The following is a 24,634-nucleotide window of genomic DNA, read 5'->3' as shown; positions in this document are numbered from 1 at the left end:
TTTTAACATGGACACTGTGGCCTGGAGGGCCGAAATGATGTCTTATTCACGACCAGAGTAACTAACAAGGAGCTAAGTCATGATGAGGATTTGTTTTAAAACCTCAAAAAAGGGTTTCTTCATTTTGGAGGTGGCGGGACACATAGAGTGAGCCAAAGATGATCAGAAAGGAAGATGATAACATGTTAAATTTTAAAAGAAGTATATATGCCTCTTTGTCGTGTATATCCTACTTATCACTCAGTTCAAAGAGTTTCATGGTATCAATCTATAGCCATCTATCGCTATATCAACTTATGCTGGAACATAAAAACTCTTTTGTCAGTGTTTTTCTCTTAATATGAAGACTTTCAGCGTAATTAACTTTTCAAAAATTCAAATAAACTAAGTCGGATTTTATTCAAAGTATGTCACATTTCTGCATTAAAAAGTCTTCATGTATATAACATATAACAACAGAAACATTATTTTTAAATTTTTATGGAATCCCTAAGTTCTTTTAAATAGTTTGGTGAGCAGGACCTATGCTTCAGTTCTTATTCAAACTAAAGACACTGAAGCATCTATAACATGAAAAGAAGAGAAAGAAAATATGACATGACAGATTATACCAAACAGTAAAAATACGGTAAAAAAAACTACATATTTTATCCAGGAAAGCCAAAACATAGTCGAAAGGGGCCAGGATCTTTCAATAGAAGCACAGTAAAAGTAAAACTGCCATTATATTACTATCATCATTATTGACAACTATTTGTCAAATTTACACCAAATCAAAAAAGAAAGAAAATGGCTTGGTCTTGATTCAAATTCTCAAGACTATTTTAATTTACTTTTTTGTTCAAGGTCGGAATCTACCAAGATATAAAGTAACATGGCTTAAAGTACTCCAGAAGTTTTCTGAATCTCAGAAACTTACAGACTGACCTCCAGTTTTAGAAGTGAATGAAATTGATGTTTACTTTCTGGTGCCTTGAGATAATCTTAATTTACAGTGACATAAAAAGGACATACTCGGGCCGATTACAGAGCCTGGTTGTGCTTTTGATTCCACCTCCACATGTTCTTGAACAAGAACTGTAAGGTCCCCACGGTCCCCAATCGCCATCTACAGGACGTGTGTCCATTTCTTTGTTTACACATAGCCCATGGTGGCAATGCTATAAAAATAAAACAAAAAGAAATGATTCATGCATTATCTCATTAGGACATCGTAGTAATAATAACAATAGCACAGAGATCAGTAGAAAAAAAGGTATACAATTTTAAGCAAAATGTTATCAATTCAGAAATGAGATTACACGTGACACCACTTTGTGAATATTTCCTGAGTATCTACTGAGTAACTGTAAAAAGATCGACAGAATGCAAAAATGAATAGGAAATTTACCTTGCCTATGAGATCTATAGTCTCATTGGAGAGGGAAGACCTACACATATGGGGAAAACTTAAATAGTATAATGAAAAATATTTTTGAAAAAGAAGCAAACAAATATTTGTTAACGTGGTATTTGTCCATGCTTCTATTTTTATGCAAAGATATCTATCACTCTCCCATGCCTTAAGCTAACTTTCGGCTCTATCTCATTCAAAGTCTCAAAGACCACTTCGTTCCTTGCTTTCATCAAGAAAGTAGAAATGTACAAAAGAATCTGCCCCAAATCTCCCACCATCCCTTCTACCCACCCAAAAGCGTCTGTGCCCAGTACTCAACCTTCCTGCCAATTAGTACACATGAAAAATCCAAAGTCGATCCCTCCACTGTGCCCCTCATCTCATCTCTTCTCGCTACTCCAAACACCACTCCAGCAATTCTCCCATCTCTCCTACATCATCACTGCTCCAGGCACTACTACATGAAAGCTAATCAAAACACGGTCCATGCACGGATGCCAGTCTTTGAACTAGTCACTGTCAGTAGGGAGAAGAGGTATACAGAAGTTGAGAGTAAGTGTTCAGAAACTTTCAGAAGATTTTGACAGAGTAATTTCGTTTATTAAAGTTAATAATTTTAAAATTAGCTTATATTTGTTCTATTTTTAACTGTGGTAAAGTACACATAACAAAATTTACTCTCAACCATTTTCAAGTGTACAGTTCAGTGGGATAAAGAACATTCACATTGGTGCGCAACCATCGCCATCTATAAACAGAACTCTTCTCCAAACTGAAACTCTGGACCCATTAAACAGTAACTCCCCATCCTCCCCTCCTCCCAGACACTGGCAACCACCCTTCTACTCTGTTTCTATGAATGTGACTGCTCTGTATATCTCACATAATTGAAATCACACAGTATTTGTCTTTCTAGGATGGGCTTATTTCACCTAGCATAATGTCCTCAAGGTTAATCCATGTTGTAGCATGTGTCAGAACTTCCTTCCTTTGAAGACTGAATAATACTGCATTGTAGGTATATATCACATTTTCGTTATCCATTCATCCGCTGATGGACACTTGTGTTGCTCCCATCTTTTGGCTATTGTGAATAATGCAACTCTGAATACGGGTGTGTGAATATCTCTCAGAGACCGTGTTTTCAATTCTTTTGGATATATACCCAGAATTGTTTGTGTTGGGTCATCTATTTCTATTTTTAATCTTTTTGAAGAACCACCATTTTGTTTTCCACAGAAAAAAACTGGCTTACACTTTGAATGTCTTTTTTCATTCATTTTTATCATTTTGTGCAAGAGTATGTTTATAAATGACCAGGACTGTTTAAAAGAGAAGACTGGTCCTTTATGAGAGATAGTTTGAGAAGACTCCACTCATGCTCTTTAACTTCCAAACATACTCTTGTTTCTCCCACTTTAACAACAACAACAACGAACTTTTCTTAGATCTCGTTTTCTTCACCAGTTATTGACCTGTTTTTCCTTGAAAGAGTTGTCTACGTTTATTGTCTAACTCTCTCTGTCTATTCTCTCTCATCATTCCACCGTCCATGAACCTGCTCATGTGTACATCACCAATGGCCTCCAGGACACTATGATGAATGGCCAGTTCTCAGTCTCTGTCTTCACTGACTTATGTGACACAGTATGTGACACAGCTGATCATTCTTCTTCTTTGATACATTTTTTCTTCTCTTGGTTTCCAGGGCTTGGCACACTCTTGGTTTTCTTTTCTCTTTAATGAGTTCTCTTTTGCAGTTTCTTTTGCTATTTCTTCTTCTTTTTGACCTCTTAATGTCCCGAGGCTCAGATTGTAGTCCTTTATTCTTCTTTATTGACAGTCATTCTCAGTCCAGATCTCTCTCCTGAACTCCAGACTCCATAGACAGCTGCTTCCTCATCTTCATTTGAATGTCTAATAGCCACTTTAACTATAGCGCATCAACACTGAACTCTTGCCTTGGCCCCTCAAAATCTGCTGAGTTGACTCATTTGATCAGCTAAAAACCTAGTCATCTTATCTCTTCTTCCTCTAACATTCCATATCTAACACATTAGCAAATGCTCTAGTTCCTTCAAAACCATACACAAAGTTGAGTTTTAATCATCACCTGGTTTCAGCCACCTGCATCTCTCATCTCCATTATTTCAACAGCTCCCTGAGTACATCTCCTCCGTTTCTACTCTTGGCCCTTACAGTTTAGCCTCAACATTTGTCAGAATGGTCATGATCCTTTTTTAAATTAGTTTAAAAATTAAGTCAAATTAGGTGACTCCTCTGCTCAAATCCTTCAATTATCTCACTTTGAGTTATACAACATTCTCACAATGGCCTGCAAGTTCTTCCAGTAACTTCCCATACATCTCTCTCTCTCTCTCTTCACTCCACTCCAGCCAAAATGCCTTCCTTGCTCTTCCTTGAATACTCCAGCAGTACTCCAGACTTAGAAGTTTGGCCATTCCCTTTTCCTGGAGCTCACTCCCCTGGGATGTCCTCAAAGCTAACTCCCTCACTTCCTTTAAAACAACTCATGGGCTTCCCTGGTGGCGCAGTGGTTGAGAGTCCGCCTGCCGATGCAGGGGACACGGGTTCGTGCCCTGGTCCGGGAGGATCCCACATGCCGTGGAGCGGCTGGGCCCGTGAGCCATGGCCGCTGGGCCTGCGCGTCTGGAGCCTGTGCTCCACAACGGGAGAGGCCACAACAGTGAGAGGCCCGCGTACTGCAAAAATAATAAATAAATAAAATAAAATGAAGTCCCTTTAAAAAAAAAACAAAAAACAAAAATACAGCTCATTAGGCAACTTCCCATAAGATCGACCTTGACCACCATAGTTTAAAATGCAATCTGCCCTCTCCTACCACACAACTTCAATCTTTCCTCTGCACTATTTCTCTCATTCATGGTACTATTATATTGTTCGTAATACTCCAGTCTTCACTAGAATACAAGCTCCAGGGGGGACAAGGATCTTTTCTCTTTTGTTCACTGATGTATCCTGAGTGCCGAGAATAGTATCTGACATGTAGTAGGTCCTTAATACATTTTTGTTGAATGAATTAATCCTATAACCAAGATTATTAGCAGAAAAAAATGCTTTGTGCCCTCCATTGGAACAAATCATTCAATATGAGAAAGCCATTATAAAAGTGAACAAAAACAAACTCTCAGAATAGAATATACTATGTGCATATAAATTTTGTGGGCATCTTCCAGAAACATTTAAAGATTCCTTGCATGTTCCTTATTTATTTATGTATTTCTGAGAGATCAAAGCATGAAAAAGAATGTTATACTATTCACCATATAGTAAAATTAACTCATCATCAGATGGGTTCAGCATGTCTTCATGCAAATAGATTTACTGCCAAAAGCATTTAACAGATATCTCACACATAAGATAGTCATAAGATAAAGGAACTAGAGGAGAGTGTTAAGGCCAAATTATAGGATATTTGTTTAAATTTTCCTTTAATAACAGGTCCATTTAATACTGAAAATGGCTAATGCATAGGGGCTCACTGTTTTTAATTGATTTTTTTAAAAAGGGAATTTATACCTATCATGATCCACATTTTATCCCAAATGCCACCTCTACCTTTAATCTACATGGGCTTTATAGTAGGTTTCAGTATCTCATCATATTTACCTGAATTCCAGAAAACCCATGCCCTCCATACCGTATCACCGGGGGAATATTTAAGTGGCTAATAAGCAAATGAAAAGATGCTCAAAATTGATGATAATCAGGATAAGGCAAGTTAAAATTACAATGAAATTCTATTTTGCACCCATCTAGAATGGCTAAAGTTTTGTTAAGGCTAACACTATCAAAAATTGGCAAGGAATGCAAAGCGACTCAAACTTTCATATTTACATTGCTTGGTAGGTCTAAAATGGTTCACATACTTTGGAAAATTGTTTGGTACTTTCTTATGAAGTTAAACACACACCTACCCTATGACCCAGGAATCCTACTCTAGGTATTTACTCAAGAGAAATGCAATATATGTCCACAAGAGGACTTATACAAGGATGCTCACAGCAGCTTTATTCATAAAAGCCAAAAACTGGTAATGACCCAAATATCCATCAACAGGAAAATGGTAAACAAATTATGGTGCAGCTGAATTAAACTTCAACATAAAGGAATGAAGTACTGATGAACACAACAATTTGAATGAAACTCCAAAACATGATGTTGAGAAAAAGCAGCCTGACCCACTTGCTCCTGACAGACTATACTGTATAGTTTCATTTACTTAAAATCAAGAACACACAGGAGATGGGGCAAAGATGGTAGACCCTGAGCTCATCTCCTCCCATGGGCACACAAAAATTGCAACTATTTACAGAGCAACTATCAATGAGAATGACCTGAAGTCTAGCAGAAAAGATCTATAACTACAGATATAAAGAAGGAACCACAACGAGATGGGTAGGAGAGAACATAGTATAGTTAAGACCCACACCCCTGGGTAGGCAACCCACAATCGAGAGGATAATTACAATTGCAGAGGTTCTCCCCAAGGACCCAGAGGTCCAAAACCCACATCAGGCTCCCTGGACTGGGAGTCCTACACTGGGCAGATGAGCCCCACAATGTCTGGCTTTGAAGGCCAGCAAGACTTACTTGCAGGAGAGCCAGAGGGCTGTAGGAAACAGAGACTTCACTCTTAAAAAGGCACACAAGGGCTTCCCTGGTGGCGCAGTGGTTGAGAGTCCGCCTGCCGATGCAGGGGACGCGGGTTCGTGCCCCGGTCCGGGAAGATCCCACATGCCGCGGAGCGGCTGGGCCCGTGAGCCACGGCCGCTGGGCCTGCGCGTCCGGAGCCTGTGCTCCACGGCGCGAGAGGCCACAACAGTGAGAGGCCCGCGTACCGGAAAAAAAAAAAAAAAAAAAAAATGCACACAAAAAATCTCACATGCTCCAAGACCCAGGGAAGAAGCAGGAATTTGAAAGAAGCCTGGGTCAGACCCACTTGCTGATCTTGGAGAGCCTCCCAGAGAGGGAGAAAGCAACTGGGACTCACCCTGGAAACAGAGACTCTGGCAGAAGACATTTTAGGGAGCTCATCCTACAAGAACACTGGTACTGGCAAGCACCATTTTTAATCCTCCTTATTAGCTTATTAGCATCAGGACCTGGCCCCACTCACCAGCCTGCTGGCACCAGTCCTGGAAAGCCCAGCCCCTAGATCCCCAGAGACTTGTAGCCGGCCATCAGACAAAGCTCCACCCACCAGGGGGCAGGAATCAGCCCTGGTACCCCCTGGGCCCTGGCCCTGCCACCTGCTGGCCTACGTGGACTCTGGGATGAACAGGGCCCTGCAGCCATGGTCCTGGACCAGATTCAGCACACCAATGGACCAGCACTAGCCCTAGGACTTCCTGGGCCATAGCCCACCTACCAGCAAACTGACCAGCTCTAGGACCCCCAGGCCCCACAGTTAGAGAGCCCAGAACCCAGCTTCACCCACCATGGGCCACCACTAGCCCTGGGACCAGATTTACCCACTAATGGGCAGGTATGAGTGCCTGGATTCCCTGGACCCCACAGACACCATCCCTGGGAAGCACCATGGCCCCACAGCCAGCTGTCCTGGGATCCAGCCCCACCCACCAGTGAGCTAGCACCAGGACCAAGCCTCTCCTAACCATGCAGCCAGCCACACCAGGACCCAGCCATACCCACAAGTGGCCAGCAGCCTCCGCACAAGGCAGAACCTGGCAACCAACAAGACCAAGATGACTGAAATCATATCAAGCGTCTTTTCTGACCACAATCCTATGAGACCTGAAATCAACTACAAGAAAAATACTGTAAAATACACAAACATGTGGAGGCTAAACAACATGCTACTAAACAACCAATGGGTCACTGAAGAAATAAAAAATACCTAGAGACAAATGAAAATAAAAACACAACAATCCAAAATCTATGGAACGTAGCAAATGCAGTTCTAAGGGGAACATTTGTAACGACACAATCCTACCTCATGAAACAAGAAAAATCTCAAGTAAACAACTTAACCTTATACCTAAAGGAACTAGGGTAAAAAGAACAAACAAAATTCAATGTTAGTAGAAGGAAAGAAATCATAAAGGCCAGAGAAGAAATTAATAAAATAGTTACAAAAAAATAATAGAAAAGATCAATGAGACTAAGAGCTGGTTCTTTGAAAAGACAAACAAAATTGATTTATTCAGACCCATCAAGAAGAAACAGAGAAAGGGCTAAAATCAATAAAATCAGAAATGAAATAGGAGAAGTTACAACTGACACCACAGAAACACAAGGGATCCTAAGAAATTACTATAAATGATTATATGCCAATAAAATGGACAACCTAGAAGAAATGGACAAATTCCTAGAAATATACAATCTCTCAAGACTAAATCCCAGGAAGAAAAAGAAAATATAAAAACACCAGTACATGAAGTTTACTAGTAATGAAACTGAATCAGTAATTTAAAAAACTCCCAACTAATGAAAGTCCAGGGCCAAAGGGCTTCACAAGTGAATTCTACCAAACATTTAGAGAAGAGTTAACACTTATTCTTCTCACACTATTCCAAAAAATTACAGAGGAAGGAATGCTTCTGAATTCATTCTACAAGGCCAGCATCACATTGATACCAAAACCAGACAAAGATATCACAAAAAAAAGAAAATTACAGACCAGTATCACTGATGAACATAGATGCAAAAATCTTCAACAAAATATTAGCAAACTGAATTCGACAATACATTAAAAGGATCATACACCATGATCAAGTGGGATTTATCCCAAGGATTCAATCGTTCAATATCCGCAAATCAATCAATGTAATATACCACATTTCATTATCTTGGTGAACCCTATCACTTGACATCATGTTGGCAGATTAGGTAAGTTCATGACTGATGCTAGAATGGCAAAGATGTAGTATGGTAGGCAGTTTATCTTGCAGTACAATGTATTTTAAACATTAACACCAATAAAAATCTGAAGAAGCCACTTAAAACTTTCAATTATACTTATCTGAATTTTTAGGATAAAACATATACAATGGTAACATCCTTGAATTTGGGGGATTTGCTGTAATATCTATGGCTAGACTCATTTTTAATAACAAGACTATAATATGCTTAGATAACTAAATATCCATGTTATTAGGTAACTATGATATCCATCCGCTAGATCTTGAAAAGAAGAGTAAAATTAAAATTTTAATTCACTTGACAACATACTACATCAAACAAATAGGGCAAAAACATTAATTCAACTAGCAGAACAAAAGTTGACAGCGAAAAGGAAGAATGCTGAAACACAGAGCAATCGCATCCTTGGATAATCTCTTGATACAAGACTCACCCTTCGAGAAAACCTACCATCCCAGGACCACAGTTTGTTCCATCTGCCAGTGGCATGTGTTGAGTGCGACAGCCCTTGTGAACTCCTTCTGCACTCGTGCACCAGAGACGCCTGCATTGTTTCTGCAGAGTAAGAAAAGGCAGGCAAGCAAGAGTGAAAATAACACTGTAACCACGGAATCAATTCAGTATCATGCATTGGTTTATAAGCTGATCCTAGGTACTTCCTGGTTTCATGGTCAGAGCGGGAAATAATCAGTAAAAAAATATTTGCTAAGTCAGTCCGAGTCATCGATTTTCCTCTAAACACATAAAATGGCAAGATTTCATTTTTAAAAACTTTTGGATTATCATCAAACACTGAACAATGGAAGAGATGTCTTGGAGTAGAAGTATTCAAAATTATGTGAGACATTTTTCTCTCTTTGCAAGACATTTTTCTAAAGGACTTTTTGTTGTTAAATGTCATTCACAAGGAGTTTCCAAAAGTCCCTTTTGATCCAACAGTGGAATGTATGAATAATGTGCATAGAAATATTGTATAATGTATACTGGTTTCCTATTTTGTGAATATAATGCATACTTTCAACTTTTGAACAAAGCGTTCTGAAGTTTTCACAAGATAAGAAAATTCACAGAGGCTCACAGGAGCTATACCCAAGATAATCCCTTTCTGTTTCTAAATTTAAATTCAAAGTTCATTCAGTACCTAAGTCAGGTAGGAAAGAAATGTATCTTTTATAACAAAAAATTAAGGTAAATCTTCCCCCCTCCAAAGTAGACGTTTAAAAGCTTATAAATTTAAGATTTTAGGAATATTATTCACTGTACGGAATATGCTTTGTATGTCCCTGTGCTCACTGTTAAGTAACTTTCATTCATTCATTTATTCATACATTCCTTCACACATTCATTTATTCATTCATGCAACATGCAGTAAGCATTGATTTTCTGGTGCCTATTATGTGGCAGACCCTGAACAGCACCCTGGGGATATTTAAATGAATGAATAAGGCTGGATTCCTGGTCCAATGATCCTCACAGTCGAGTAGTATAGTAAGCAATTTGGCAAAGTTTTATACAGGAATGAAGAAAATGGAATGAGTATTCTGCTTGGAAAAGAAAAGCATGGATTCACCAAAGTAGTGACGTTTATTCAAACTAAATCCTAAATTTAATTTACCCTCAAGATAAGGTAAAATCTTGGTTATAGATTCAGTAAAAATGTTAATTCAGCTATTTCGGTGGAAATTTGAAGCATCTAACCTGTGAAAAATCCTCAAAATAAATTATAGAGTAATGGTTTAATGAAAACTAAACAACAAGAGCCAAATTTCATTCCTTTGGATTCAAATCTGTATAAATTAAAATGTAGTCTCTGAGATTCCTGGGGCCTTTAATACAATTCATTATCAAAACACTTATATTTTCTTCTCCCACCCACAAAACAACATCATTTGAAAATAACTATTTGAATGCTTTTAATTTTCGGTAACCTCTCTGTGACTCTTGTTTTCTGACGGGGGATACTTTTTTAAACCTTTTCCTGACAAACACTAAATTTTTCTAATCCTTAAAAATAAGATGTATTCAGCACACTGTCTGTCCAAGAGAATAAATGTACATCTCGAAATGTAGTCAAACTACAACTTTGTGGTAGTTTTCAAACAAAAGGACATAATTTTTCTTACCAAATAGGGACACACTTGTGATCCAGGACCAAACATAAGTTCACATTGCTTGTTTACATCATACACTGATCCAGGAAGTTGTGAAGACAGATCGTATACTCTTCCATTTGGTTTGTCAAGGAGGCATTCCCCATGACCAGTACTGTAACAATGACAGAAAACAAAGTACTGTGCATACATATGGATGCATTTCAGTATAAGATTCTTTATCACATTTTCTATAGCTCTGCACTTTCAAAGAAACTATCAATATTTTTTCATAATTTAAAAACCAACTCACATGAAAGTCAGTATGAAAACCTCAGTTTATAAAGGACATTTTATGTGTTTGTTCTCATTTGATCCCCACAACTGCCTTAAAGGTAAACATTTTTAAAAAAGAATAACAAATAAACAAAAATTCATCACAATATCATGTTTGAAACATACATTCCTATTTTGATCACACTACACTTTTGGTCTGCTTTGCTATCCGATAGCAATGCTCTATATCTAATGTCCAAATTGTCAAAATGTAAAAAGTAAAGTTTTCAGATCATCTGAGAAAGTACATTGATAGCTCTAAGTGACAACAAAACAAAGGAATTTCCAAAAGTGTTATGCGGTCTCCATCTCAAAGAGTTTTTTTAGGAAAATAATATAAAGCAGAGTCAATAATGTCAGCTTTGGGAGTTTGCATTTGGGTCTCATCACTTCCCAGAATGCATGGTGTGAACAAGTTATTTAGTCTCCCTGAGCCTAAATCTCCTCATCTGTAAATTGAGAGTGGTAGTGTTTGCCTTGCAAATTGCTATTAAAGTATATGATATAATATCTTGAAGGAGTTAGAAAAGTGGTAAATAGTGGTGAAAATGTGTATTTGCTATTCCTAGTTTGTCACACGATAGATAGTCTGCAGAAAACTTTGTGAAAATGTTCAGCCATTCTAATTGGGTTAAAAGCAGCAATTTATTCAATGGAAATAATTAGAAGAAATATCTTGGTGGGGATTTTTTACAGCTAGAGGGCAAATTAAATTTTGTCCCAAAAATGAACATGTAATTTTTAAAATACCCATTGGCTAGAATCATATTACCCCCTTCCAAAAATAAGCACACCCACTGGTATTTTTAATCAATACCTCAGTCAGCAATTAAACAAAGCTATATGCAGTCATGTATAGATCAGCAACTGTGTATTGTGCTTTCAAATCAAGTTCCCATACAAGGATAAATAATCACTGCTGATTATAATTAAGGGATATATTTATACACATATATTCCAAAACATGGTTTCATTTATTCCTGTAGTTCTCATAAAGATAGGTAACTAAAACTGCATAAATTGGTGATTAGAATATGTAGTAGAAAAAAATCAAACAGTATTGTGTTTATAAGAGCTTGGCCTTGCCTTTTGAACAAGTTTCAGTAAGTAGGATAGAAATACCATTTGGATAAGAAGTTGGGAAGCAGAGAAACCTGGTAGGAGTTGAAAAGGCAAGGCAAGAACAATCTGGATCTGCCTCCTGTCTTCAGAGCTGGGAAGAGCCTCCAAAGAACAGGTAAACCTAGAGATTCCATATCCCTTCAGAGAACTATTTGTAATATTCATAGTTTGACTTTAGCTATTCTTTGCCCTTCAAGGGCACCTCAAACTTGAACTAAACTCCTCTTAAACTATTACCTAGTAGCTTCTGAAAAAATTCAAACACACACAAGGAAGCTTTGATTCCCATTAAGTCTCCCCCTAAAATAAGTTTTTCCCATAACAGAGAGCCCAAATAAAAAAAAAAAAACATGATAGCTAGATCTGAACTGCCCCCCCGCACACCAAAAATATTAGTTAAGAATGAAATAAAATTCTTTTCTTGTTTTTAAACATCCATTTGTACAGTGAAAGTAAGCTTAAACCATAAAAAACTCAACAGAGATTGAACCACTCTAAAAGAACATACAAGTTTCAAATTTCATAATCTAATAAATGTTCAATTATTTAACTAAAGTAACACAAAATCACTTACTCTAGGAATTCAGTGATGTATTTCTGACTACATTTTGACCAGGTCCAAGGACTTGTGTGGTAATTTAAAGTTGGAGCCATTACATGATACTGATGTTTAATTCCAGTTTCCTTACATTTAAAACTATCATCGTGTGGAACATTAAATCTAAAAATAAAAATAAACACTTAAAAAAGAATACTAAAATATGTATACAACATTAGAAACAGATCTCCTATGTTTAAAGTATAATCTAAAATGCAGATAAATCTGATTACATCAGGATTTGTACTCTTGATCTCTCCATAAAGTATTGTAATGCTAGGGTTACCTTCATGTTTAGAAGGGCATGATGTCTAAGAAACAGTAGATTATAACTTTGATCAGTAGCACAGTCTGTTGATTTGGTATTTGAATTTAAACAATCAAAATACTTGGATTCTGGCTTACTTCATCACAATATGGACTTAGCATTAACATAAAAATAACTGTAGCATCCAACACACGTACCCTAGGAGATGTGTGTGGAAATATTAGGTGAAGGCTCTACCACACTAAATTCCAGACCATTGACTATCACTACAGTATCAAAAAAAAAAAAAAAAAAAAAAAAACCACAAAAAGCACTTCTTTAATTTCATATCACTCTATATTTTCCATCTATTTCATATGAAACAGCCTAAGTGCTCTTTCTGGTTTATAATCAATAAGTGATGATTTGATTGAACTGGAATAATAAAAATATTCCTAAAGGGCAACCAAATCTTCACAATAAGAGCAATGCTATTAAATGATTAGCTGGTCAGCAACAAATCCTACACATTCTTTTGAGGACCCCAGTAAAAACTCACATTTAGAAGAAACCACTTGATTCAGATCCTTGCCTATCAAAATGTGTACATAAATCAGTATTTTAATTAAACTACTTACCTATATTCTAAAGACACCTAAAGAGTTTCTCAGGAAGAAAATAAATGTCTAAGATGGTACCCTCTGCAAGAACACTCTTCTCCTCGTTAGCACCAGAAGTAACCTGAAATCAGTGCTTTCCAGATGTTGCAATGCATGATGTACCTCAGGCAGGTTCCTGATCTGCCCCGACTTCAACAAACAATATAAAAATCTGAGTGTGCATCTTGTGGATGGTCATGAGATATAACCATGCTAAAGGGAACTGAAGAGGCACTAGTTTAATAAAAACAATCTCCACATGAAATTATTCCAGCTGAATACTCTAATGACGTTAAGCCATGACCAGGAAAAGAAAATGTAGTGAAGAGAGGCAACTCTAGCCTCAATTCCTTATTAGCAGATAACCAAGAAATCAAAGGAGTACTGGGGGTATATTTGGGATCATTTTTCAGGGGATGAGTTTCAGAGGGGTTTCTGATTTTCTCTGGGAGCCCCAAGGGTATCATGGGAAATCACAGCCTCCACATTATTAGAGCATAAAACCCCAGTAGAATTTTTAATAATGCAGGAACAGATAGGAGAATCTCAAATTAAAAAACAAAAAAACAAACAAACAAAAAAACTATGGAACTGGGAGGAAATTTTTTAAAAAATCTTTTAGTAATTAAGAAATTCCCACAGGCCACATCTTCTGCTGGGGCTCTGAGCTATAAAAGCAGGAAATGAATTGGTACTACAAATATTTTGGGGAGTTCCCCAGAACCAGGGGCCCCTGCAGGCCCTCCCATAAGATGGTAGAGCACAGTACCTGGTCATGTATAGGATAACAAGGGATAGAGGCCAGAAGTGCTTGTCATGTAATCCAATACAGTAAATGAAATAAAAGAATTCCCAAGCTCTAGTTCTTTGCTTAGTCTGTTGATCTGTGCAGCCTGTCTGACCTAACATAGATCACAAAAGAGCCAGAGTTAGAATTTCAGGGGTGAAAATTACACTACTAATACTTTATAAAGATATAAAGGTGCTAATTATTCAATTGAAGATGGAATTTTAGACATTTGTGCAATGGTATATAGAAGGCACGTTACTGAGGTGACAGAAGGTACTTACACATGCCCAAGCTCGTGGGCTATGGTAAAGGCAGCACTGAGTCCATTTTCTTCACTAATAGAGCAACTCCGTAAAGGATCACACAGGGTACCTAATTCTGCTAAACCTGAAAAATTTCACGTTTGTATTTCAACAAAATGGGAAATACCAGAATCATAAAGAAAGCACTAAAGCATTTATCATTGGCATTACTACTTAGAAATGAATGCAGTTGACTGTTAATATTGCATGAACGTTTTGTAAGGTGAAGAAAAAAAGAACAGAATGTTTTGTCTGTAGTTGAAATCTTTTCAGCAAATTCTTGGATTCTTTTACTGAAGAAAATAATCCAAAATATGGGATAGGCAAACAGTTTTTTAAAAAACAGAAAAATAAATTTAAAAATTTATTACAGGAAGAATGAAGTTTTATGCCACGTTAGTGTGTGTAATAGGAAAGGTAATAAATGTTTAAATTGGTAATAGCACTAATAAAGAAAATAGCACAGAACAATATAAATTATAAATTTTCTTTTATTTTTTAAAGTTTTGAAGCAGCATACAATTATTCAATTACCATATGATAATTAAATGAGTAAAAATATATTAAATGCTTAGAATAGTGCCTGAATTTAATATGTGTTAAATAAAACATGATAATAATATAATCACTGGAAGCACTTGATTTTGTAACCACTTCAGCAATGGGAAATGTATCACATGTCAAGATCTAGTCACTCATTTAAATAACAACGTGCAACTCTGCAACTCGAATTGCTGCTGAAAGAAGAAGACAGCATGAACTGGTTGGACACCAAAGACAGCAATAGTTACAATTGATATAGTCTTTTAGTCTAGAAAAAGAAATTCAAAATAAATGTTCATTATAATAATCCTACTCCATCATCAACCAAGGTAGCATTTCATTTTACTTTTCAACATAATACAATGGTTTTTGCTATTGCTAGCCTTCAATATTTGCCTGCAAATTTATCTGTTCTCCTACAATGATTCCTTTCATTAAAAAAAGATTATCATATGTAAAATAACCAGTTTCTTACTGTAAAGTTTTACATTTAGAAATTTCTTAATATAAAATAAATACTTATATTAGCTACTGTGTTTTAGCTCCCTCTTCCTATGTATTCTCTTAGTCATAAATGTCAGAATAAACTGAACACATTTCTTTCATGAATATGCTGGCGTTCCCTTGCCTTCATTAGTATTTTCAATTTGCCTAGTGGCTCAATTCCAGTGTATTCATTTTCAGGGCTGTGTATTTGGAACACAATATTGACTCCATTACCACCTAAACTTTATGTTACATGCTTAAAGATAGATATATTCTAAACTGAACATTTTAGTCACATGACATATCTGTAAAAATATGCATTGCATATGATTAGAGATCATGATCAAATATCTCCATAGGCAAGACCAACAAAAATCAAAGTGAATGTATAGCCTTATGGTACCAAGCAGCCGGCTGAGGGTTTGTGCCTAGATTCACTCGTGTTGATCAATGGTTCTCTAAAACTGGGCAGAGATAGAATAAAGCAGCACAGGCCCAAATCTGACACAGATTCCCCATGTTTGGAAGTGCAAGAAGCTACACAGAGTCACCAATCCATCATGTTAAAGAATAAAAACCATTTTTTAACATACTTTATAAAACATGCTCAGAGACTAAGGCAACAGTACTTGCAAAAGGATAAATGAGCAGGAAACCTAGTAATTATTACCAACATCTTGTATTTGTCATTAAGAACTATCCTTAGGGTGTGTTCAATTGAGGAGGTAAGAATAAAGGAGCAGCAGCTACTCAGGGAAGGATTTTGCAGGGCAATGGGAGAAGTATAAGAAAGCAAATCCAACTCCAAGAAAATATTGAATTCTCTCCTATGCCATGTTCTGCAAGTCCCAAATAGAGGCACTTTTTGGACTCAGAACCCATTGCCTAAAATCCTGGCTGAGTCCCTGGGTGGAGAAAGACCCTGTAAAACATCCGTGTGGCTGACAGGGACTTGGTGCTCCAGCCTGGGGTCAGGGCTGAGCCTCTGATGTGGGAGAGCCGAGTTCAGGACATTGGACCACCAGAGACCTCCTGGCCCCATGTAATAACAATCAGTGAGAGCTGTCCCAGAGATCTCCGTCTCAATGCTAAGACCCAGCTCCACCCAACAGCCAGCAAGCTCCAGTGATGGAGGCCCCATGCCAATCAACTAGCAAGACAGGAACACAACCCCACCCATTAGCAAAGGGGCTGCCTAAAATCATATTAAGTTCACAGACACCCCAAAACACACCACCAGATGTGGGCCTGCCCACCAGAAAGAAAACATCCAGCCCCACCCGCCAGAACACAGGCACCAGTCCTCTCCACCAAGCCTACACAAGCCACTGAACCAACCTCACCCACTGGGGGCAGATACAAAAAACAACAGGAACTACGAACCTGTAGCCTGGAAAAAGGAGACCCCAAACACAGTATGTTAAACAAAATGAGAAGACAGACAAATATGCAGCAGATGAAGGAGCAAGGAAAAAACCCACCAGACCAAACAAATGAAGAGGAAATAAGCAGTCTACCTGAAAAAGAATTCAGAGTTATGATAGTAAAGATGATCCAAATACTTGGAAATAGAATGGAGAAAATACAAGAAACATCTAACAAGGACCTAGATGAACTAAAGAGCAAAAAAACAATGATGAACAACACAATAAATGAAATTTAAAATTCTCTAGAAGGAATCAATAGCAGAATAACTGAGGCAGAAGAACGGATAAGTGACCTGGAAGATAAAAGAGTGGAAATAACTACCACAGAGCAGAATAAAGAAAAAAGAATGAAAAGAATCGAGGACACTCTCAGAGACCTCTGAGACAATAGTAAATGCACCAACATTCGAATTACAGGGGTCCCAGAAGAAGAAGAGAAAAAGAAAGGGTCTGAGAATATATTTGAAGAGATTATAGTTGAAAACTTCCCTAACATGGGAAAGGAAATAGTCAGTCAAGTCCTGGAAGCACAGAGAGTCCCATACAGGATAAATCCAAGGAGAAACATGCCAAGACACATATTAATCGAACTATCAAAGAAATACAAAGAAAAAATATTAAAAGCAGCGAGGGAAAAGCAACTAATAACATACAAGCGAATACCCATAAGGTTAAGAGCTGATCTTTCAGCAGAAACTCTGCAAACCAGAAGGGAGTGGCAGGACATATTTAAAGTGATGAAAGGGAAAAACCTACAACCAAGATTACTCTACCCAGAAAGGATCTTATTCAGATTCGATGGAGAAATTAAAACCGTTAGAGACAAGCAAAAGTGAAGAGAACTCAGCACCATGAAACCAGCTTTACAACAAATGCTAAAGGAACTTCTCTAGGCAGGAAACACAAGAGAAGGAAAATACCTACAAAAACAAACCCAAAACAATTAAGAAAATGGTAATAGGAAAGTACATATTAATAATTACCTTAAACGTAAATGGATTAAATGCTCCAACCAAAGACACAGACTGGCTGAATGGATACAAAAAAAAGACCCGTATACATGCTGACTACAAGAGACCCACTTCAGACCTAGGGACACATATAGACCGAAAGTGAGGGGATGGAAAAATATATTCCATGCAAATGGAAATCAAAAGAAAGCTGGAGTAGCAATTCTCATATCAGACAAAGTAGACTTAAAAGTAAAGACTATAGCAAGAGACAAAGAAGGACACTACATAATGATAAAGGGATCAATCCAAGAGAAGATATAACAATTGTAAATATTTATGCACCCAACATAGGAGCACCTCACTACATAAGGCAAATGCTAACAGCCATAAAAGAGGAAATTGACAGTAACACAATAATAGTAGGGGACTTTAACATCCCACTTTCACCAAAGGACAGATCATCCAAAAGGAAAATAAATAAGGAAACACAAGCTTTAAATGACACATTAAACAAGATGGGCTTAACTGATATTTATAGGACATTCCATCCAAAAACAACAGAATACACTTTCTACTCAAGTGCTGATGGAACATTCTCCAGGATAGATCATATCTTGGGTCTAATAAAGCCTTGATAAATTTAAGAAAACTGAAATCGTACGAACTACCTTTTCCAAACACAATGCTATGAGACTAGATATCAATTACAGGAAAAAAACTGTAAAAAATACAAACACATGGAGGCTAAATGATATGCTATTAAACAACCAACAGATCACTGAAGAAATCAAAGAGGAAATCAAAAAATACCTAGAAACAAATGACAATGAAACCACGATGACCCAAAACCTATAGGATGCAGCGAAAGCAGTTCTAAGAGGGAAGTTTATAGAAATACAATCCTACCTTAAGAAACAGGAAACTATGAGACACTGATGAAAGAAATTAAACATGATACAAACAGATGGAAAGATATACCATGTTCTTGGATTGGAAGAATCAACATTGTGAAAATGACTACAATACCCATAGCAATATACAGATTCCACGCAATCCCTATCAAACGACCAATGGCATTTTTCACAGGGCTAGAACAAAAAATTTCACAATTTGTATGGAAACACAAAAGACTGCGAATAGCCAAAGCAATCTTGAGACAGAAAAACAGAGCAGGAGGAATCTGGCTCCCTGACTTCAGACTATACTACAAAGCGACAGTAATCAAGATAGTATGGTACCAGCACAAAAACAGAAATATGGATCAATGGAACAGGACAGAAAGCCCAGAGAAAACCCACACACATATGGTCACCTTATCTTTGATAAAGGAGGCAAGAATATACAGTGGAGAAAAGACAGCCACTTCAAGAAGTGGTGCTGGGAAAAATGGACAGCTACATGTAAAAGAATGAAATTAGAACACTCTCTAATGCCATATACAAAAATAAACTCAAAATGGATTAAAGACCTAAATGTAAGGCCAGACACCATCAAACTCTTAGAGGAAATATAGGCAGAATAATCTATGACACAAATCATAGCAAGATCCTTTTTGACCCACCTCCTAGAGAAATGGAAATAAAAACAAAAATAAACAAATGGGACCTAATGAAACTTAAAAGTTTTGCACAGCAAAGGAAACCATAAAAAAGACCAAAACACAAATCTCAGAATGGGAGAAAATATTTGGAAATGAAGCAACTGACAAAGGATTAATCTCCAAAATATACAAGCAGCTCATGCAGCTCAAAATCAAACAAGCAAACAGCCCAATCCAAAATGGGCATAAGACCTAAATACATGTTTCTCCAGAGAAGATATACAGATTGCCAACAAACACATGAAAAGATGCTCAACATCACTAATCATTAGAGAAATGCAAATCAAAACTACAATGAGGTATCACTTCACTCCGGTCAGAATGGCCATTATCAAAAAGTCTACAAACAATAAATGCTGGAGAGGGTGTAGAGAAAAGGCAACCCTCTTGTACTGTTGGTGGGAATGTAAATTGATACAGCCACTAGTGGAGAACACTATGGAGGTTCCTTACAAAACTAAAAATAGAATTACCATATGACCCACCAATCCCACTACTGGGCATATACCCTGAGGAGACCATAATTCAAAAAGAGACATGTATCCCAATGTTCACTGCAGCAGTATCTACAATAGCCAGGACATGGAAGCAACCTGAGTGTCCATTGACAGATGAATTGATAAAGAAGATGTGGCACATATACACAATAGAATATTACTCAGCCATAAAAGTAATGAAATGGATGGCCATAGAGTCTGCCATACAGAGTGAAGTAAGTCAGAAAGAGAAAAACAAATACCATATGCTAACACATATATATGGAATCTAAAAAAAAAAAAATGGTTCTGATGTACCTAGAGGCAGGACAGGAATAAAGACGCAGACAGACATAGAGAATGGACTTGAGAACACAGGGAGGGGGAAGGGTAAGCTGGGATGAAGTGAGAGAGTAGCATTGACATATATACACTACTAAATGTAAAATAGATAGCTAGTGGGAAGCAGCTGCATTGCACAGGGAGATCAGCTCGATGTTTTGTGACCACCTGGTGGGGTGGGATAGGGAGGGTGGGAGGGAGATGCAAGAGGGAGGGGAAAAGGGGATATATGTATACATATAGCTGATTCACTTTGTTATACAGCAGAAAATAACACAACATTGTGAAGAAATTATATTACAATAAAGATGTTAAAAAAACTATTCTTAGTTTGTTATTTTTTTCCACATATTTTAGATGGGAAAAAATACTAAATCTTGTATTAATATACACTATGTAGCCTTGGGCAAATTATTTATCCTCATTTATAAAATTGAAATTATAGGTCTTACTTCATAGGTTTGTTGTGAAGACTAAATAAGTCCAATCATGTTAACCTTAATATAGTGTATGATACATAGTAGGCACTCAAATATATCAGCTATCATTATCATCACCATTACGCTTGACTTAAAGCATAATAGGAACACTTTTATTTTCACATTCTATGTTTCTGATATCACTATGATTTATGTGCACAGGAGTGGCTGAAAACTGCAAAAAAAGAATGGGGACCAGGAGACCACCCACTTCTACATGAATAGCCCAGAATGTCTAGCATTAAATCATTAAAAAATAGTAAGATATGGCTGACATATTCATACTTAACTTTTAGTATAAAGATGTGACAACAAGGCATAGATAATATAAGAAATATATCAATGGATTCTTCTTAGATGATTGACTCATAAAATATGTCTACAAAGTCAGAGAATAGTTTGCAAGGAGAAGAGAATGGGGTCTGTTGTAAAAATTAGAGTAGCAGGTGTCGGTTTCCACATTTGTGGAAGATTAGAGTTTCTAGACAGTCCTCCTACCACAAAGAAACAAGACAAGTATTAAAAAATACTTTTTTGATGAATACTGACCTCACAGTGTACAAGAACTATCAAATCCCCACACCTCCAAAACCTAACATATATTCTCCCCCTGCCCATCTCATACCTATGCACACATGCATACATACATATAAACATTTATACCATGGGCTAAATTCTAATTGGTAAGCAATGAACAGTAGGGATAGGAATTACTCTGAGGGATAATACTGATAAAAGCAATATGATCCAGAGCTTGCTATAGGAAGTTTCAAGGTAGAGGATCTGATTCTGAATTCTCTGTCTTAAGTCAGGGACCTTGGTTAGTAACACCCTTTGGATTACAGCAAAAACAACTGAAAACGCTCTCTAGAGGAAAGCACACACTTTTTAAGTGGTCCACCACTAACCTTATGGATTAATATTAAGTAAATATGAGTTTATGATCAGAGATAACCAAACATACAAACCAACAAGTCAGCATAAGAGAAAGTTAGCAGAAACCACATATTTGGCTATCAAATGTTTAGGATATGGGAATTGTCAAAGATGGTATATAAAATTACTCCAAATAAATGTGTCAGTAAACATGAAAGGCAATTACAAATATAAGCAAATATAAAAGGAATGTAAACAAAATGAACACACAGATTTTGAATAAGAATTAACTAGGATATTTTAAATTGAAAAACTTATGTTGAACTGGAAAATTCAGAGGACAGGTGAAATATCAGATTAGATGCAGCCAAAGAGAAAAATAATAAAATGCATGAATAAAGCATGAAGACAAAAAGAAATAAAAGTATGGAAAACAATTATAATAAATGTACATGGACTAACGTTGGTAGTTAGACATTATTATGGATGTTATTTTTAAAATCCAATTATATGTTGTTTCCAATAAAAACACCTGAAGTAACAGGACATTGGAAAATTGAAGGAAAAGAAATCTAGCAAAAAGTAAACAAGAAAAAGTTGGGAGCATAAATATTGACAATTGTTATATCTTCTTCTTGGATTGATCCCTTGATCATTATGTAGTGTCCTTCTTTGTCTCTTGTATTAGACTTTATTTTAAAGTCTATTTTGTCTGATATGAGAATTGCTACTCCAGCTTTCTTTTGATTTCCATTTGCATGGAATATCTTTTTCCATCCCCTCACTTTCAGTCTGTATGTGTCCCTAGGTATGAAGTGGGTCTCTTGTAGACAGCATATATATGGGTCTTGTTTTTATATCCATTCAGCCAGTCTATGCCTTTTGGTTGGAGCATTTAATCCACTTACATTTAAGGTAATTATTGATATGTATGTTCCTATTCCCATATTCTTAATTGTTTTGGGTTTGTTACTGTAGGCCTTTTCCTTCTCTTGTGTTTCTTGCCTAGAGAAGTTCCTTTAGCATTTGTTGTAGAGCTGGTTTGGTGGTGCTGAACTCTCTCAGCTTTTCCTTGTCTGTAAAGGTTTTAATTTCTCCATCAAATCAGGAGCACCTCAATACATAAGGCAAATACTAACAGCCATAAAAGGGAAAATCGACAGTAACACATGAATAGTAGGGGACTTTAACACCCCACTTTCACCAAAGGACAGATCATCCAAAATGAAAATAAATAAGGAAACACAAGCTTTAAATGATACATTAAACAAGATGGACTTAATTGATATTTATAGGACATTCCATCCAAAAACAACAGAAGACACATTTTTCTCAAGTGCTCATGGAACATTCTCCAGGACAGATCATATCTTGGGTCACAAACCAAGCCTTGGTAAATTTAAGAAAACTGAAATTGTATCAAGTATCTTTTCCGACCACAATGCTATGAGACCAGATAGCAACTACAGGAAAAGATCTGTAAAAAATACAAACACATCGAGGCAAAACAATACGCTATTTAATAACGAAGTGATCGCTGAAGAAATCAAAGAGGAAATTAAAAAAATACCTAGAAACAAATGACAATGGAGACACGACGACCCAAAACCTATGGGATGCAGCAAAAGCAGTTCTAAGAGGGAAGTTTATAGCAATACAAACCTACCTTAAGAAACAGGAAACATCTCGAATAAACAACCTAAAGTTCCACCTAAAGCAATTAGAGAAAGAAGAACAAGAAAACCCCAAGGTAGCAGAAGGAAAGAAATCATAAATATCAGAACAGAAATAAATGAAAAAGAAATGAAGGAAACAATAGCAAAGATCAATAAAACTAAAAGCTGGTTCTTTGAGAAGATAAACAAAAAAGATAAACCACCAGCCAGACTCATCAAGAAAAAAAGGGAAAAGACTCAAATCAATAGAATTAGAAATGAAAAAGGAGAAGTAACAACTGACACTGCAGAAATACAAAAGATCATGAGAGATCACTGCAAGCAACTCTATGCCAATAAAATGGACAATCTGGAAGAAATGGACAAATTATTAGAAAAGCACAACCTTCTGAGACTGAACCAGGAAGAAATAGAAAATATGAACAGACCAATCACAAGCACTGAAATTGAAATTGTGATTAAAAATCTTCCAACAAACAAAAGCCCAGGACCAGATGACTTCACAGGTGAATTCTATCAAACATTTAGAGAAGAGCTAACACCTATCCTTCTCAAACTCTTCCAAAACATAGCAGAGGGAGGAACACTCCCAAACTCATTCTATGAGGCCACCATCACCCTGATACCAAAACCAGACAAGGATGTCACAAAGAAAGAAAACTACAGGCCAATATCACTGATGAACATAGATGCAAAAATCCTCAACAAAATACTAGCAAACAGAATCCAACAGCACATTAAAAGGATCATACACCATGATCAAGTGGGGTTTATTCCAGGAATGCAAGGATTCTTCAATATACACAAATCAATCAACGTGATACACCATATTAAGCAACTGAAGGAGAAAAACCATATGATCATCTCAATAGATGCAGAGAAAGCTTTCGACAAAATTCAACACCCACTTATGATAAAAACCCTGCAGAAAGTAGGTATAGAGGGAACTTTCCTCAACATAATAAAGGCCATAAATGACAAACCCACAGCCAACATCATCCTCAATGGTGAAAAACTGAAAGCATTTCCACTAAGATCAGGAACAAGACAAGGTTGCCCACTCTCACCACTCGTATTCAACATAGTTTTGGAAGTTTTAGCCACAGCAATCAGAGAAGAAAAGGAAATAAAAGGAATCCAAATCGGAAAAGAAGAAGTAAAGTTGTCACTCTTTGCAGATGACATGATACTATACATAGAGAATCCTAAAGATGCCACCAGAAAACTCCTAGAGCTAATCAATGAATTTGGTAAAGTAGCAGGATACAAAATTAATGCACAGAAATCTCTTGCATTCCTATACACTAAT

The 24,634-nt window shown here is 36.8% G+C and overlaps 1 protein-coding gene across 1 annotated transcript in view; it reads right to left on the bottom strand.

Moving 5' to 3' along the window:
• The window catches only part of ADAMTS20 (ADAM metallopeptidase with thrombospondin type 1 motif 20), a 208,422-nt gene that overhangs the window by 108,223 nt on the left and 75,565 nt on the right, over window positions 1–24,634 (bottom strand). Inside the window, exons 8-12 of the mRNA XM_032645453.1 lie at window positions 14,447–14,552; window positions 12,446–12,592; window positions 10,447–10,588; window positions 8,774–8,878; window positions 1,015–1,160 (exon numbers count right to left, since the gene is read on the bottom strand). Of these exons, the coding sequence (XP_032501344.1) occupies window positions 1,015–1,160; window positions 8,774–8,878; window positions 10,447–10,588; window positions 12,446–12,592; window positions 14,447–14,552 (646 nt within the window). The remainder of the gene's footprint in view (window positions 1–1,014; window positions 1,161–8,773; window positions 8,879–10,446; window positions 10,589–12,445; window positions 12,593–14,446; window positions 14,553–24,634) is intronic.

Source organism: Phocoena sinus, chromosome 10 (genome assembly GCF_008692025.1).
Source record: "Phocoena sinus isolate mPhoSin1 chromosome 10, mPhoSin1.pri, whole genome shotgun sequence".
Classification (NCBI taxonomy): Eukaryota; Metazoa; Chordata; class Mammalia; order Artiodactyla; family Phocoenidae; genus Phocoena; species Phocoena sinus.
This window is presented reverse-complemented; position numbering and strand designations above follow the sequence as displayed.